This window comes from Cynocephalus volans, chromosome 4 (genome assembly GCF_027409185.1).
Source record: "Cynocephalus volans isolate mCynVol1 chromosome 4, mCynVol1.pri, whole genome shotgun sequence".
Taxonomy (NCBI): Eukaryota; Metazoa; Chordata; class Mammalia; order Dermoptera; family Cynocephalidae; genus Cynocephalus; species Cynocephalus volans.
Genome location: NC_084463.1, coordinates 72,220,517 through 72,238,914, shown reverse-complemented (window position 1 = coordinate 72,238,914; position 18,398 = coordinate 72,220,517). Strand labels below are relative to the sequence as shown.

At 38.4% G+C, this 18,398-nt stretch overlaps 1 protein-coding gene across 1 annotated transcript in view; it reads right to left on the bottom strand.

Annotated features, from left to right (window-relative positions):
- Positions 1-18,398, bottom strand: part of TMEM123 (transmembrane protein 123) — a 53,347-nt gene that overhangs the window by 29,560 nt on the left and 5,389 nt on the right. The window contains exon 5 of the mRNA XM_063094834.1: positions 13,122-13,178. Within this exon, the coding sequence (XP_062950904.1) occupies positions 13,122-13,178 (57 nt within the window). The remainder of the gene's footprint in view (positions 1-13,121; positions 13,179-18,398) is intronic.

The following is an 18,398-nucleotide window of genomic DNA, read 5'->3' as shown; positions in this document are numbered from 1 at the left end:
ACAAACAGATAAACGTGAATGCCTGTATCTGTGTGCTGCATGTTACTGTTCTTATGCCAAGCCAACTAGACTATTTTCAGTCCAAAAGTAACTATTAAAACCACAGCATTCTACCAAGCAAGTGTTTTACATCTTACACACATCACCTACTACTGTAAACTATTATAGATTTCAGACACAGCTAGACTCACTGAGTTTACAGAGACCTAGCATCTAAGGCAGTTAGTCTAAAAAGTTTGTTTTGGATCAGACTAGTCTGGAGCCTAGAAATATAAACAGAATCATTTTCTATCAAACCTCGTATACAGGGAGATTAACTTCTCCTTTACAGAAATAGCAATATATAAGCTGTATACATGACACAACTTTCATTAATACAACTATGCTGTTGTAAGCACATATTATCCTTGGTATATCAGAGATTATATCAATCTCCCTGGGAGATTGCCTAAGGCCACATCCTGAAATGGAAATTCTATGAATAAAAAGGATGAAATCATGGCAAAATTCCTGCAAGAAAATTTAATACCTAAAACAGTTAAACCCAATTGCAAAAAAAAAAAAAAAAAAAGTTCAGAAACTGAACACTTTCTCTTCTTGGATAATTATGAAGGCTCACCAAAGAATTGTACTTTTGAGTTTACAAAGTAATTTTCACATAGTTAAGCATTATAGAATGCTTTTGGAAAAGGAAGCTTAGATAAGTTAAAAAAGAAAAAAATTCATTCAGTGAGGAGAAAGATAAGTGAGGTTACCTGCTGACATCATTTTAAATCTTGTATCTCTCCATAATAAAATCCTGAGGGTCCCTTGGATTTCACCTTTATGACACTTGGTGTCAAACTTTTTAGTCTAGAATTATACAATACACTTAGAGACAGTAGGAGTAGGCCCGTTGGTTTTCTGGGGTGTGGGGGGGGGGCAAAGACTCCACATGGTTGTTATTTTTTACAGTCACCTTTATTATTTTCTGTTACTCTCCATTGGGAAGTTCTGTTCTTTTGGTGAACTCTTACGGGTTCTGGCAAAGTTAGTGATTTGTTCTTGTTTCCTCACTGCGTTTTGGAAAAATATCACCGGGTATTGGCCACTCTTGTGGTATGGTCTCCAGAAGAATAGGGATTCCATCTTTTTCACTGTTATATCCTGGTCTAGCACTGTTCCTGAGACTTAGGAGACACACATCAATTGTTTACTAAACGTAAAAAATGAAAAAACAGCTTTTCATCTATAAAAGGAAGTGGGTCGATAAGGTCCACATTTTCAAAACTTTTTAAAATTCTTCCCTTCCTTTACTTAAAAGTATTTGTTCCTTGTCTTAACATTTGTAAAATAGATAGAACATGATGATGAAAAATAAACAGCAGTGACTGATTATCTACTTATATTAAGAAATGACTGGTCTTTTTTAAAGTGTAATAATTGTACAATGATGTTTTTAAAAAGTCTTCATGTGTATATGTGAAATATACAAAATCAATAAGTACACCTTTATGACAAAAGCTACACAAATATTCCTTAAGAGAAAGTTTTAACCCAATTTACTCCAGACAAAGGTGTAAATGAGTCATATTCCATTATTTGTAAAGGTGCTGTTTGCTTTTTCTTTCTTTCTTTTTTTGCCACTCTGTGATGGTAAAAGGAGTTAACAGGGATGAACTAATCTGGGATGAGGGTCAGCTTCAATGCCTTAGAAATTTTTCACAAATAATCTAAGAACAATTGTTAAGAATACATGTATTAAGTTGACATAAGTAGAATAAAACTCTCATGAATGGACTTCTTCTGAACTACTCTCTAAGCTTTTCATGTAAATAAGTCCTTTGGTTCTGAGACTTTTCCTAATTGTACATTTTGAGCGAGTTAGTCCTTATTCTCTCATGACAGCTAATGGACTTTTCCAAATTTAAACAATGTTAGTCATAATAACAAAAATATCATACTGCTAATGTAACTGCTATACTCTGTTCCCATCTATGTCCCATCCCTCCACTGAAAAAAATCAGTTCTCTGCAATGTCCTTGTTTTGGGGGGCTTTCATGAGGTAGAGAGTAGTATATCCCAATATGAGAATCACTGTGTTTTCTGCATATCCCCAGCTATTAAGATTTTATAGTTCCTTACCAAAAAGAAAAAAGAAAAAAAAAAGGAAGCCTTTTCTCCCCACTGTGCTTAACAGCCTTGTATTCCCACACACTAATGCAAAGGCCACTTGGGAAGAGGTGGCCCCTTCAGCCACACTCTGAGTCTGTGAGTCACAACTTTAGCTCCACATTAGAATCACCTGAACGTGTTTAACCCTCCCCCACCCCCAATTTAACTGATCTTAAGTTGGGCCCAGATCAGTATGTATTTTTAACATTCCAGATAATTCTAACATGCTGCCAAATTTAAGAAACATTGCACGAAGATTTCTTCCACTTCTAAAATTTTATAATTTTAAAAATTAAAATGTGATAATATAACTACTAAATGATAACTTCTAAGATTTAAGGAACCATTTAGCCTGCAAGAAACCTCTGTAATAACTGGGTCATGCAGGGAAGTTAAAAATTGCCTAATTTTAGCATTGTCACCACCCCCTCATCCTTTCCAAAGATAAGGTAGCCTAATAAAAGGGGATTCCCTTCATTCTCTAACCCCTAATTCTTTTCCTCTGTCTTTTGTCACAATGCTTTCCCCCACTTCCAAGGTAGCTGCCCATTCTCCCCCTCCAGGTTGCTGTAATCTCTCAGCTGTTCTTTTTTAAACTTCTCCCTTGTGTAAAAATTCCCCAGATATGCGGTGGCCAGGTGCCTGATTTTAACTTAGTATGACATGTGAGCTCAAATTCAAATACTCAACCAAGCCATTCCTTCCTCTCACCTGCCACATCCAAGCCATCAGCCAAATCTCTCTTCATCACCACTATCATCCTGGCCCATCATCCACCTGGACTCATGTAACAGGTTCCTAATTCCAATCCTTGCTATTTGAAATGTCAATCAACTCTGGTGACTACCCCCCTTAAAATCCTGCAATAGCTTCCAGAAGCATTACAATCAAATCCAAACTCCCTGAGGGACTTCAGCAACCCCCTGCTTCCCCACATCAGTACAGCCTCAGATATCCCCTTCCCAAGTCACCTTTCATCTTTATTACCCTTTTTATGTCAGCGGATGCGCAGGTGCTCCTGCCCTGCCAACCACCTGAGCACCTCCCACAGCAGCCTGCAGGGCTCCAGCACCAGTCAGCAGGAAGGCTGCCTATAGCCATGTCCTCTCTGACCTAAATAGCCCTGAACATCTCCTTTCCCCCCACCCCTCTGGGCACCAGGGCCTTTTCTGATAGGCCGGGCTTTATCAGAACAAAAAGACAAAGAAAACAAAACCACCCGGGCACACAGAACACAACTTTGGCAACTCTCCCATTAACTCTGAAGTGAAAGGCCAGAGTGCAAGTGGTAATTTATTTTTACTGAGGGGCTCCTAACTACATACACAGCGAAGGCTGGGGTAGCAAGCACAAAAGTGGGTTTCCTTCTCCCAGAGCATTCACTTATCCTTTACTGTTTCAACAACAATGTATGCCAAGTCCTGTGCTGGGCGCTGGGGATGTGGTGGTAAGTGAAATCAGCATTAACTTTGAAGGAGTTGACTTTCTAGTTGGGGAGACAGACTTAGATATGGCATCATACATACAGATGTAAACCAGTGAACCACAAAGTTCTCTGAAGGCCTGTAACTAGCGGTTACTGGCCTAGACAGGGATCAAGGAATATTCCCTTGTGAAGCAAAATGAGTGTGAGCCAGGCAAAGATGGGAGGGAAGAGCTCTTCAGGTAGCAAGAACAGTATATGCAAAGGCCCTCTCACAGAGAGGGCAGAGACAGGAGGGACCAAAAAAGGTCAGTGTGGCTGGAGAGCAAGGAGGGACATATTTACTTAGTTCTTAGTGCCAGGTGCTATTTTAAAGCCAGATGCTTTACATGTTATCTGATTTCTCCCATGAGATGGCTATATTATCTCAGCCCCATGAGACAGCTGTATTATCAGCTGTTTTACAGAAGGCAGCAAGGCACAGAGAGATTACATAACTTGCCCAAGTTCAATTAGCAGCAATTATTTTTCTCTTTGTATCTGTCCCAGAATACAGCATAATACACATATGGGGGGGGGAACCACCAAAACTAGTGAATTAATTCACTGTGGGATGAGAATGTGACGAGGTAGACTGATTTAGCTTATGCCATTTTTACTGTTTGCAAAGTGTTCTTGTTTGAAAGCCCCCCCAACACCTGTGGTGAAAATTGAAGGTTAAAAATTGTCCCATACTTAGAAAAATTTTAAGTTCTGACTGCCTTTGCTATTTCCCGCCTATGCTGTCCCTGACTGATAACACCAAGAGCTGTATCCGGATGTATCTAGACGACCTAAGGAGGAAACTGCCCTGTGAAAGTTTTTGCCGCCCCTAAGTGATTAACTGGCTTCTTTCAGCTTGTTATCAGCTTGCCCTAGGCCTCCCCAAGCCCCCTCCTCATGCCAGGAGGGCATGTATACATGTGTGTATGTAACTATATGATAACTGTAAGTATGTGAGTATATGACTTTATGTCTGTGTGACTATGTGCCTTTAAAAGACCCCTTAAACTTAAACTCAGGGCTGCTTCCTTCCAAGGCTATCTTGGAGAAACAGTCACCGGCCGGCCAATGACAACCCCCTTTTAAATTCTCAATTGGGTGTTCTTGTTCCTTTTCCATGCGGCAGCCTCACAGCAAGAAAAGTAGTCTAGCCAGTTCTCCCTAAACAGTCATGTAATAGACTAAAGTTATCACTTTTCAACTAGTTGGTCTCATGTTATAAAGATGTAACCATACTGAAATGTTTTGTTGAAGGGCGTCAGTTCCATTTTAAGAAACTGTGCCTATGAGGTTATGTTAAAAAAAAAAAACTAAAAATATGTGGTGTATTTTTTTTCAAAAATTGTGTACAACATCATGCTTGATATATAATATACATTGTGAAATGGCTAAATCAAGCTAATTAACATATGCATACCACATTCTTTCATGGTGAGAACTCTTTAAATCATAAATTGACCAATTATAGTTGTATATATTTATGGGGTACAAAATGATGTTATGATTCATGAATACAATGTGGAATAATTAAATGGAACTACTAACTTATCACCTCAGACACTTATTTTTTTGTGGTGAGAACATTTGAAATTTACTCTCTTAGCAATCTTGAAATGTACAATACACTATTATTGAGTATACTCAACATGCTGTACAACAGATCTCAAAAAATCGTTCCTCCTTAGGCTTTTTTTGTTATTATTCCAACTTAGGCTTTGTACACTTTGACTATCATCTCCTCATTCTCCCACTCCATAGCCTCTGCTAACCAGGACTCTACTCTGTTTCTATGAGTTCGATTGTTTTAGATTCCACATTTGAGAACATGTGGTATTTGTCTTTCTGTGCCTGGCTTATTTCACTTGGCATAAAGTTTTAAAATTCCATCCATGTTGTTGCAAACGACAGATTTCTTTCTGAAGACTAAACAGTATTCCATTGTGTATGTATATCACATTTTAAAAATCTATTCACTCATTGACAAACACTTAGGTTGATTCCATAGCTTGACTATTGTGAATAGCAGTGAACATGGGAGTGCAGACATCTCTTCGACATACTGATTTCAAATCTTTTGGGCAATTATCCAGAAAAAGAATCAAAAGGTAATTCTATTTTTAGTTTTTTGAGGAACCTTCATTCAATTTCCCATAATGGCTGTACTAATTTGCATTCCCACCAATAGTATACAAGGGTTCCCTTTTCTCCACACCCTCACAAACACTTGTCTTTCATTTTTTGATAATGGCCATTCTGACAGGTGGGAGGTGATTTCTCATTGTTTTTAATTTGCATTTCCCTAATGATTAGTATTGTTGAGCATTTTTTCATATAGCTGTTGGCCATTCATATTTCTTCTGTTGAGAAATGTCTATTCAGGTCCCTTGCCCATTTTTTAATAGGATTATTTGTTTTCCTTCTACAGAGTCGTTTGTGTAGCTTACATATTTTGGATATTACCTCCTTATCAGATGTATGGCTTGCAAGTATTTTCTCCCAATCAGGAGGTTATCTCTTCACTGTGTTAAATGTTTCCTTTGCTGTACAGAAGCTTTTTAGTTTGATACAACCCATTTGTCTATTTTTGCTTTTGTTGCCTTTGCTTTTGGGATCAAATCTAAAAGATAACTGCCCAGACCAATATCGTGTTTTCGTTAAGTAGTTTTACAGTTTCAGGTCTTATGTTTAAGTCTTCAATCCACTTTGAATTGATTTTTGTACATGTGAGATAAGAATGCAATTTCATTCTTATGCATATGGATATCCAATTTTCCCAACACCATTTATTGAAGAGACTGTCCTCTTCACATTGTGTATTCTTGGCACCTTTGTTGAAAATCAGCTGACAATGTATGTGTGGTGAGAATGCTTAAAATAGACTCTCAGCAATATTCGAGTACACAAGATATTGTTCTTAACTATAGCCACCATGATGTACAATAGCTTTCCTTCGTTTTTTAAAATCTTTTTTAACAAATGGCCCCAAGGATAGGGGACGGCCAAGGGAAGGGGGAAGAGGGAAAGCAAAGCCCCAGGCTACAATAGCTTTCTGGTGGGAGTACTTCGAATAATGATTTTAAAAAGATACTTTGCTGTATTTTCCAAAACTTCCACAAGTATCTTATACTGTTTTTATAATTAGGAAAAAAAAATAATAATAAAAAAACCACAGACAAGTTAATAGACAATCCAATTAAAAAATGAGCAAAGGACTTGAATAGTCATTTCTCTAAGGAAGATATACAAATGACTAATATGCACATGAAAAAGTGTTCAATATCATTAATCATCAAAGAAATGCAAATCAAAACCACAAGGATACTATTTCACACACATTAGGATGGCTAGAACCAAAAAGTCATATATACTGAGTGCTGGCGAGGATATGAAGAAGGCAGAACCTTCACACACTGCTGGTAGGAATGTAAAGTGGTGCAGCAACTGTGGAAAAGAATTTGGCAGTTCATTAAACATAGAGTTACTATATGACCCAGCAATTCCACTCCTAGTATATGCCCAAGAAAAATGAAAATATATGTCCACATAAAAATTTGTACATGAAGTTTATAGCAGCAATATTCATAATACCAAAGGTAGAAACAACCCGATTGTCCATCAACAGATGAACAGATAAATAAAATGTGATATATCCATACAATAAAATACTATTTGGCTGTAAAAAAAGAATGAAGTACTTATACATGCTACAACTTAAATGAATACTGTAAACATTATGTTAAGTGAAAGAAGCCAGGCACAAAAAATCACACAAAACATAATTCCATTCATATGAAAGTCCAGAATAGAGAATGCTATAGAGACAGAAAATAGATTCGTGGTTGCTAAGGGCTGGGAGATGGGGGAGGGTGGATGGCGGTAAAAATTAAAGGGCACGAGGTTTCTTTTTTGAGTTGATGAAAATGTTCTAAAATCAACTGTGGTGATAGTTGGCATATCTGTGAATATACTAAATATCATTGGATTATATACTTGAAATGAGTTTGTATGGTTGTATGAGTTGAACTGTATGATATGTAAATTATGGCTCAATAAAGCTGTTTTAAAAAAATAAATAAAGCACCCTTAACAACAACAAAAAACCCAAAAAACAATGTGAAAATCCTCCCAACTCATAAAGAAATGTAACTCTAAATAAGGAAGACTGGTATTCTGTATTTTATGTTTTCAAGCACTATTTGAACATTGTTATATGCACGCATTACTTTTATAATAAATTTTAAGCCAAATTACATATTTAAAAAAAGATTTAATGAAAAAGACAAAGAGCCAAGCAGTTAATGTCCAGTACCAATAACTGCTTAACTTTAACCGGTAACTCAGTCTCTTCCTAAGAACTTTATACATCTGGGAAAAATGATTCCTGAGAAATCTTTGTGTTATTCAACATGATGGGGTAAGTCTCCAATTCTAAGTCATGAGAATCCACAACAAGCCTGCCAGCTCTCTGTGAAAAAAAGAGTATCTAATGAAAAAAGAGATAATAAAAAAGAAATGGCAAGTATTCAATCCCAATTGAGTCCATTCTCCCATTCAAACTAGAACTCAGGTTCAGTGTCACAGCTTTCACAGGCATTATCAAAAGATAACAGGAACAAAGAATTTGGTAGTTGACGTTTCTACCCTAGGTCTACTTTTTTGGGGCCTATGTTTTATCTTCTACATCATCTTTTGTTTTTCCTTTTATTTTTCCCCTGCCCCCACCATCCCAAGACCACATTCACTATGGCCTGGGTTTTCCCAGAATTCACAGAACAGACTGGTTACTCATCCCCATCTCTCCAACACTTAAAATGCTTAAAATACTAAATGTTCCCTGTTATAGTTCACATCACAATACAGTACAGTAGCACTTCTTGATCTGAACTGGAAGCATTTCATTTGGCTCCTAATTACAACTTAAGGATGGAGGCATGCTTCTGGAAAGACAACACCAGGACAGTTCCAATTTATTATCACCTCTGTGGTCTTGAGTGTGCAGAGAGTATGAAAGTGCATAATAGTTTAGAATGACTACATAATTTTAATGAAGGGCTAACCCCCACGTGAAAAAAAAAAAAGGCCCAGAGAAGCTTAGTTGCCAAAATCCACATTTCTGGCCTCCTCTTCTGGAACCTACTCTACCATGTTTTTGATGTCTCAAAATATAATTCTTACATCTTAAATATTATGTTTCCTAATTTCCAATATATAATAATGTAACTTAAGTGGAGACACACCACCATGTGCCAGCCACAGTGACTGCTTATGTTCCTTAGACACAAAAGGCCCATACCTGCTTCAGGGCATCTGCCTAGAATGTTCTTCCCTCCGGTATTTGTGAGGTTGGCTCCTTTCCATCATCCAGGCCTCAGCTCAGATGATCCCACCTCAGAAGGGTCTTTCCTGGTACCAGTCTGAAGCAGCTCTTCCCCAGTCATTCTCTACCAGCGTTACCCTGTTCGTGTATGTATGTAGGTAGGTATTTTATTCTATTTACTTTTAATCACAATCCAAAATCATTGTCTTTAGTTGTTTACCTCCTTATAGTCTGTATCTCTCCACCTGGATATAAACTTCATGAGAGAAGAATCAACTCTTATTTACCACTTCGTGCCGTGTGCCTAAAACAGCAACCAGCAGTATGGGCAGTCCAAACTTTTGTTCACTGAGTAAGTGAACATAATACTGCACAATTTTTCCTCCTTGAGACAAAATTGGATGATGTTAAAGATTATCATCAATTTTCAAATGCAATCTCAAAAACATGAACTGAACACCATTAATAGTCTCTGAGGAGCTGAAGCAGTTCTTTAAGTATGATGAGTTCTTTATAGTGCACAGATTATTTTCTATATCAAATCTCTAGTTAAAAACGAATTCAATATTTATATCTGTTATCTATGTCTCTCGGTCGATCTATCTATCACCTAAAATGCTATCTATTTAGCATCTAAAACAAGCTGTCAGGCCAACTGGTTCCTGTCTTACACTAGTTTACAACCTCACAGAAAATGTGCATGATATTCCTTCCATATATAAAACATTTTATTCAAAATAAATAGAAGACGACTGTATGGAACATGGGATTATATGCTGATAATTCTTTCTACTTCAGTAAGACTTTCAGTGTTTCAGTTGAGGGTAAAAATTAGAATACAGAATTATCTGAGATGCTCCTCCCAAATTTTCACTGTCCACCTCTGCAGAAATCTGAGCCAAGCCAGATCCTCCTGCTCAAAATTGCTGAGGACCCTGCCATATCTGTGGATGAAACCAAGCCTGCTACATCACCTCAAGTGACTGGGCCAAGGATGGCTCACCAAGCCAAAAGCAATCATGAATGGATGGAACATATGAGGGGGGTCTTCAAAAAGTTCATGGAAAGATTCATGTTCTCTTTTAATTCTATTTTTCTATGAACTTTTTGAAGTACCTTGTACATGTTTAGGAGATCAACTGCTTCGGAACTGGCTTGGTGCAAATTTTGTCCAAGAAAAGAGCTTCAAACTGAATGGCGGTAATCTGACCCTCTCAGATTCCTCTTTTTTGGGAAGCATCAATGCTAGGTGATCACACAGAAGGCTATATACTGAATGGTACTGAACTGTTTTCTGGTTACTACTGATGAGACCTGTTCTTCATTCTGGACCATGTCACAATTCCTTGTACCATTGCCCAAACCCCCGTTATGAAAAATAATCTAGGCATATGACTTTCTTGTGCCATAAAGAGTAAATTCATTCATCCACAAACCCTAAAATATGAATCTTCTGACTATACATGAAATGGAGGGAAATTATTTTCTCTATAAGCTGAAAGTATGCCAAACAAGTCCCTACAGATAAGAATGTCAAAAAAAGATTAGGCTGTCCTAAATAATTAGCGCACATTAAAAAAAACAGAACTGTCACAAATAATTCAGCAGTACAATTGAAAAGTAACTTCCATTCCTGCTTCTTTGACTTCAAGCATGTATATTACTCTATAAACAAAGATAAAGCAGCTAGAATAAAGCATGGACCAGTACATGTCTGCAAAATGTGCTTTGATAAGGCAAGTTAGCAATTACAAAATATGTATTTGGTTCCACAATTCTTTTCAATCAACAAAAAATATATATATTTTGCATACCTACCATGTACCAGGCATAGTGTTAGGTGGTAGGATGAATAAATCATAGATCCCACTTTCAAGGAACTTAGATGGAGACCAAAACGAACAAACAAGAGAAAAAAGATTCACTGAATCCAATGTGGTGAGTCCTATAAAAGCGATAGATACCTGGTATTCTAAGTAGTACTGCAAGAAGTTGCTACTTTTTCCAACAATACATTCTTTGAATATACATCATAATGGAGTTTACCAAAAAAAAGATGCTATTTTCCTATTGGGATGGGCCCCAAATAAGCAAATAAACAATATGCTCAAAACAACATTTCAACAATTATGTCTACAATATGTCTCTTTTGTAAAAGAAAAAATTAAGCACCATGTCCTATATATACAAATTCAACATGTTTCACAAGGGTTTTCAAGATTAAAAGAGATGTAAGAGGAACATAACAGTTATGAGAAGTGTTACACAGTGACCAAAAACATTCCTTTAATAGTTGTAATATCTGGTCTCTTTCCAAAATAAATTGAGGCAGTGTTTTTCCCTCAATAAATTTCCCTGTGCTAGAAGCGTCATTTGAAATTATCACTGATTCTGGAGCTGTCCTGAAAGTATTGAGTTGATTTTTAATAATCATTTACAGCTGACCTCAGTGGGGTATTTCTTTAGCGAAAAGCATTTTTTAAAGGTAAGGCCACACCACAGTTTCAAGAAGTATAATGAAGGAGTACAGGTTTTAAAATCCAACTGGGTTTCAAATCCTGAATGTGGCAACTACTACCATGTGATCTTGTACTTTTCTTAACCACCGTGAGTTTTAATTTCCCCATGTGTAAAACAGCGACAATACCTACCTCTCCACTGTTAAGATTCTCAAATGTATGAGAAGCATCTTGTAAGTTGTGGGCATTCAATAAATGGTGACTATTGTTAGCACTATTACCATTACCTTTACCATTTTTCTACCTCCTTGGTTTATCTAAAGTTAAAAGTTGAGTAGTGCAGAACCAGTCGGTAAAGGCCGTTAAGAAAGGACACCTAAGAGTCTAACAAAATATTTTTTTAAAAAAGACGCTTCCACAACCACCCAATGATAGCCACTATTACATCGTGGGTTAATCTATCCAGTCTTTTAATCCCCCAATGTAACTTTTTTTGTAGTATTATTAAAACTAGAATAAAAGAATACCGTAACTACGCACTACCAGCCACCAGTAAGAAAGGCAGAGATAATGAAAAGAAAGCACAGGTAAACTGAGAATATGAACTAAGTGGAACACTGAGATCCCACAAGAATAAAGCTCCATGGAGTTGCATAAAATTTCAATGTATTTAAACGCCAGTGAACTATATACTAAAAATTGGTTACAATCATAAGTTTTATGTTATATACATTTTACAATAATACAAAAGAAAAACCAAACAAACAAAAACTCCAAGAAGTCAGGGCTTGGTCCATTTTGTATCCTTGGCACCTAGAACGTGTCAGCACATTAGAGACACTCAATAAACATTCATTGAATAAAAGTAGAGAAAATAATTAGTGATAGAATGTGTATACCTTTTTCTAGTTTCCACTTCAGTCTACTCTTAAGAATAGGGAAGTGTGAAGATAACCTAAATATTGCTTACAAGAAACATGCTTTGATGGTTTACTACTGATATTGATACCCTCAGCGTGATCACTGTATCTTTCCAAGCTAGTAATCTCAGAGTCTCAGGGAAGGAATACATTTGTTCCATATACCACCAATTGTTTTAAGAGCAAGACAGGGTGAGTTGAAGACTGACTGATAGCTGAATGTAAGTAGTGTCTCCTCAGAGTCAGCCAAGGCATATTAAGGCTGCTATCACCTTAGAGTGAATTGTTTCATCAACAAGACCTACAGACTTACATATTTCATATCTGCAAGCAAACTACAAAACCTTCATATCTAAAAATGTGCTTCAAAATTCATAGTATGGGGCCGAGCCCGTGGCGCACTTGGTAGAGTGCTGTGCTGGCAGCGCGGCGACACTCCCGCCGCGGGTTCGGATCCTATATAGGACTGACCGGTGCACTCACTGGCTGAGTGCCGGTCACGAAAAAACGACAAAAAAAAAAAAAAAAAAAATTCATAGTATGAAATTCCAAAATGCTTTTTTGTTTCAGAATTTATTCACATCTTTGCTAGACTGAAAAAGACGATTAATTCAGTGAACTAGCATTTATTGATGCCTACCATGGGCAGCCCTTCAGGGTAGGCTACAGAAATTCAAGGATCAATAACTCACGGTTAAGGCAGGTCAGGGTACCAGCTTACACATACTTCCCTGGCTGTTATTACTTTATGTATCCTAGACAGATGAAAATCCATTTCTTGAAACTTTTAAAAAAAAACAACTCACCTGTTGAGTTAACACTGGAATTTGGTGGAGGCACAGAATTGTCTGGGTTTGAAGATCCTGTAAAAATAAAGAAATATCCTGTTATAAAAGAATATTTAATATTTAACTAAGTGAACACTGGCAATATGTTCCTTTCTGCCCACAAGGGGTGGTGTGGAGGAAAGTAGATTATTCCACAAGAAGTTCTACTTTTGCCCCATGTTGCTATGAAACACACCTTGAAGCTGTATTATTGGATCTTTAAAGACAGAAAACATCTAGCTTATGTAACAAACACCTACGTAGTACTTGCTATGTGGCAGCCACTGAATGCAATAGCTTTGCCAAAGTTCATTCACCCACATGAAGACAGAGCAAGTGGTGATGAACCGATTTCTGCTACTGATAATTCTGCTTTTCTGAATGGAGTATACCATCTCAGGAGGGGCCCTTTCTACTCATGGGTGTCTCTAGGTGTTGCATCATTAATATCCCTAACTCTATACAATAGAGAGATAAATAGAGTACGATTTTCATATTTAATTGCAAATGTTCTCAGTATGATTCTTTTCATTTTTTAACTAGTTCCTTAAGATTTGGGAAAAATTTGGGCCGACCCCGTGGCTCACTCGGAAGAGTGAAGCGCTGGGAGCGCAGCAGTGCTCCCACCCCGGGTTCGGATCCTATATAAGGATGGCCAGTGCGCTCACTGGCTGAGCGCGGTACGCCAGTCAGAGCGGTTTATTCACGTTGAGTCTCTGTAAAATGAAGATTAAATATATATACCTCACAGAAAGAGAGCAAGTGTATTACTGTGTATTTTTCACAAAAATGAACCCTCCACCACTTAAAAAAAAAAAACCCTCAAAGTACAAAGAAAAGCAGTAACAACTTTGAAGGATCTATCTTTACTGCTTGTGCAAATCTCTTCCTCTTGATGGAAGAGGTTTGCACAAGCAGTATGAATGAATGAATTGAATGTCTCCGCAAAGCTCACTGAAACTTAATCCCCGCTATGATAGTGTTGAGGGTGGGAATTTCTATTACGGTAATTGAAAGGTGAGGCCTTTAAGAAGAGATTAGGTTGCGAGGGACCATGCCCTAGAAAATGGATTAATCTAATGATGGTTTAATGGTAGTCATGGGCGTGGCTATGATGTCTTTATAAAGAGAGCGCCTAAGAAGCTCTCTTCCTCTTGCTTCGGCCATTCTCTCCATGTGATACCCTGTGTTGCTGTAGAGTCACCACCAACAAGATCAAGGCCCTTGCCAGATGTGCTCCCTAGACTTTGGACTGCCCAGAAACTGTAAACAATAAATATTGCTTCTTTACAAATTAACCAGTGTATGAGTCTGTTTCTGTTGCTTATAATAGAATACTTGAAACTGGTAATTTATAAAGAAATATAAAATCTATTCCTTACAGTTTAGGAGGCTGGGAAGCCCAAAGTCCAGGGAACACATTTGGTGAGGGTCTTGTTCTTGGTGGTGAATCTACAGCAATGCAGGGTTATCATATAGTGAATGGCTGACCAAGAGAGACAACTAACTCCTCACTTGCTCTCCTTTTAAAGCCATCAGAACCACACCCATGACCACCCATTAAACCATCAATGGATAATCCATTCACAAGGGTACAGTCTTCACAATCTAATCACCTCTCAAAGGCCCCACACAATTCAAATACCATAATAGGATTTCCCATCCTGTTAACACTGTCACAGTGAGTTTCTAATACACGGAATTTGGGCGGACACATTTACCCACAACACTGAGTTTTAAGTATCTCTGTTATAAGCAACAGAAATGGACTAATAGAGAAAATTGGTACCAGAGAAGTACAGTGTTGCTTATAACAATACCTGAAAATGTGGAAGTGGCTTTGGAATTGGCTACTGGGCAGAGGCTGGAATAATTTGGAGCGAGCTAGAGAAAGCCTACATTCTGGTGAGGGTTTAGAAGACAAGAAAACCAGGAAAAGGAACATCTTAGAGACTAGCTAAATGGTGGTGACCAGAATGCCCACATGGACAGTAAAGGCCATTCTTAGGTCTCAGATGTAAAAGAGGAAAAGCTTATTGGAAACCGGAGCAAGAGACATCCTTGTTATAGAGTTGCAAAGAACCTGGCTGCTTCTGTTCATGCCCCCAAATTTCATGGAATGTGGAACTTAAAGTGCTGAACCAGGGTATTTAGTGGAAGAATTGTCTAGGCAGCAAAGCATTCAGGAAGCTCCATGGCTACTTGTAACAGCTTATGCTGAGTTTAGGCAGCAAAGGCATGAGGCAAAGTCAAAATTTATAATTAAAAAGAAACCGGAGAGTAAAAAATTGGAAAGCTCCTAGCCTGGCCACATAAAGAATGAGAAAGTCTGTTTGAGAGAGGAAACCAAGGGTGTAGCCCAGAAACCCACTTCTAAGGTGAAGAATACAGAGTAAAGGGATTATCAAGAGAATGGATGAAAGACCTTGGAGGGATTTCAGGGAACTTCCAGGCTGCCCCTCCCATCATGGACCCAGAAGCCTCTGAAGAAAAAACGGTTTTAGACAATAGGTCCTAGGCACCCTCCAGAGTCTCCCTGCCCAGGGTTGCCTCAGGAGGCTGCTCCAGCTGCCCCAGCTGTAGCTAAATTGGTCCCAGGTGTGGCTGCACTTGCAGCCTCAGAAGATACAAGCTGGAAGCCTTGGCAGCATCCATGTGGTATTAAGTCTGCAGGCTCCCAAACTGCCAGAGCTGTACCACCCAGATTTCAAAGGATGTATGGAAAAGTGTGGGGGCCCAGGAAGAGATCTGTCAAAGGGGCAGAGTCACCACATAGTGCACCTGCACTACAGCAATGCCAAGAGAAAACATGGTATTGGAGTTGTAGCACAGAATCCCCACAGGGCCCTGTCTAGTGGAACCCTGAGAGTGGGACTGTCATGGAGACCCCAGAACTGTAGAGCTACAAGCGTGCAAAGACAGCCTGGGAGAGCTAATGCATGGCCAGAGACCAGGAAAGCCCTACGAATGGGGCTGCCCAAGGGACTTGGGAACCAATCCCCACACCAAAGTGCAGATGATACCAAATATGGAGTCAAGGTACCTGATTCTCCAGCTTGAAGATTTAATGCCTGCCCTGTTGGGTTTTGGACTTGCTTAGGACCTGTTACTCCTTCCTTTTGGCTCATTTCTCCATCTTGGAATGAGAATTTCTGTCTTATGCTTGTCCCACCATTGTATCTTGGGAGTAGATAATTTAATTTCACAGATGAGACTTTGGACTTTGAGTTGGTGCTGGGGCAAGTTAAGACTTTGGGGCTATGGGGATTAAATGAATGTATTTGTATATGAAAAGAACATGAGTTTTGGGGGCTAGGGGATTGAATGTCCCCCCCAAAGCTCACTGAAACTTAATCCCCACTGTAACAGTGTTGAGGGTGGGAAATCCTATCATGGTGATTGAAAGGTGGGACTTTTAAGAGGTGATTAGATTGTGAGCACCATACCCTAGCTAATGTATTAATTCATTGATGGCTTAATGATGGTCATGGGCATGGTTATGATGGCTTTTTAAGGACAGCGAGGAAGGAGTTACTCTCTCCTGCTTAGCCATTATCACTACATGACACCCTGCATCGCTGTGTAGAGTCACCACCAACAAGGCACTCATCAGAGGTATTCCCTGGACTTCGGACTTCTCAGCCTCTGAAACGGTAAGCAATGAATATTGTTTTTCGGTTTTGTTTGTTTTTTTCACCCAGTTTCAGGTATTTCTGTTAAAATCAACAGAAATGGACTAATACAGGGATTATAATTAACTTATTGCAAAAGGATATGGTGTAAGATTAATCTTGAAAAAGATCAAGGTCAGTAGACTATACAGATGTATTTAGCAGCAGATATCAAATAACTGCCAACATTATGAAGGGCTTACTACATGTCAGGCCTTGTGCATGTCACCTGCATTAGTTCATCTAACACTACCAACAATTGAGACAGGTGTACTGTGTTGCAATGACAGGAACTGAGGCCCAGAGAGGGACATTCAGCTAGTAATTGGCAGAGTCTGGATTTGAACCATGCTATTTGATTCCAAAGCCCGGAGGTGTGAGTGCCAAAACAATACTGTTGACTTTCTACTATAAACCTGCTCCACCCCCAATCTTCCCAGTTGTTGCATTACCAGTTGCCCAATCCCCAAACCAACAGGTCATCCTTTCATTCCTCCCTTTACTTCACACCACTGTAATTCATTAGCAAGTGATCAGTCTCACCCCTCAGAGACATCTAGAATCCACCCACTTATCTCCATCTTTCCTGAATTACTTAAAAAGCCTCTTATTTTTGTCTCTCTGCTCTTGTCACTCTTCTGAGATAATTTCTTGATTTCTCTGCAACCTATTTGAATGCTTGTACACAGCCATTTCTAAGTCACCTCAATCTTTGGACTTTTTAGTTATAAGAGTCCATAAAGTCCCTTCTTTGCCCTAAGGTTGCTCAAGGTGGGCTCCTGTCTCTTGCCACCAAGCATAATGTCTAATAGCCACCCCTCCCATTTCACTAATATCTTTCGTTAGACTACCACAATATATCCTATTTGCTGATTAGCTAACTTGCCTAATCAAGTTAGGCAAGTCTCCTCTTTCCTTCAACTGAGGATATTTATAAAACTATGCAGCAGACTGTGAAGAATATTTTAAAAGCAGAATTTCAGTAATGTTTTTATCTTCTCCCACAATATTCTAGGCAATGGCAGTATTGTGAAATATAAGCATTACCTACTTTCAGAGCCAGCATCACCTAATATGACTTCATAGTCAAATGGTTAACTGAGAGTTTGGACTGTGATCTGAAGTCAAACATATTATTAGTTGCTTTACTTTGAATAAGTTAGCTTACTTCTAAGCCTCTGCTTACTCATCTATAAAATGGGGCTAATCACTGTGAGGACCTAATGGGATGATTTATGGACCTCAATTAGCATAGTGTGGAGTGCATAAGAAATGTGCCCAGTAAAAATTAGCTATATAAGTTTTAGTATGATTGTTAAAAATCACCATACTTAAGATGACACTTTATACAGAGTGTGTGTGTGTGAGTGTGTGTGTGTGTGTACTGGATATGAAGACTAGGACAAGTTACTTGAGTTTTTTTGAGAAATCTATTGAATCTTCTTTCAGTCTAGTTTCAAGGTGACATTATAGTCTGTAGAAATGAATTCCACCTCACGTTGGTAATACTAGTTCAAGAAATCAAGGCTCTCCTATAGTAGAGCATTGCAAGTTTCCAAATAGCACTAACCTCTAGTGAGACATT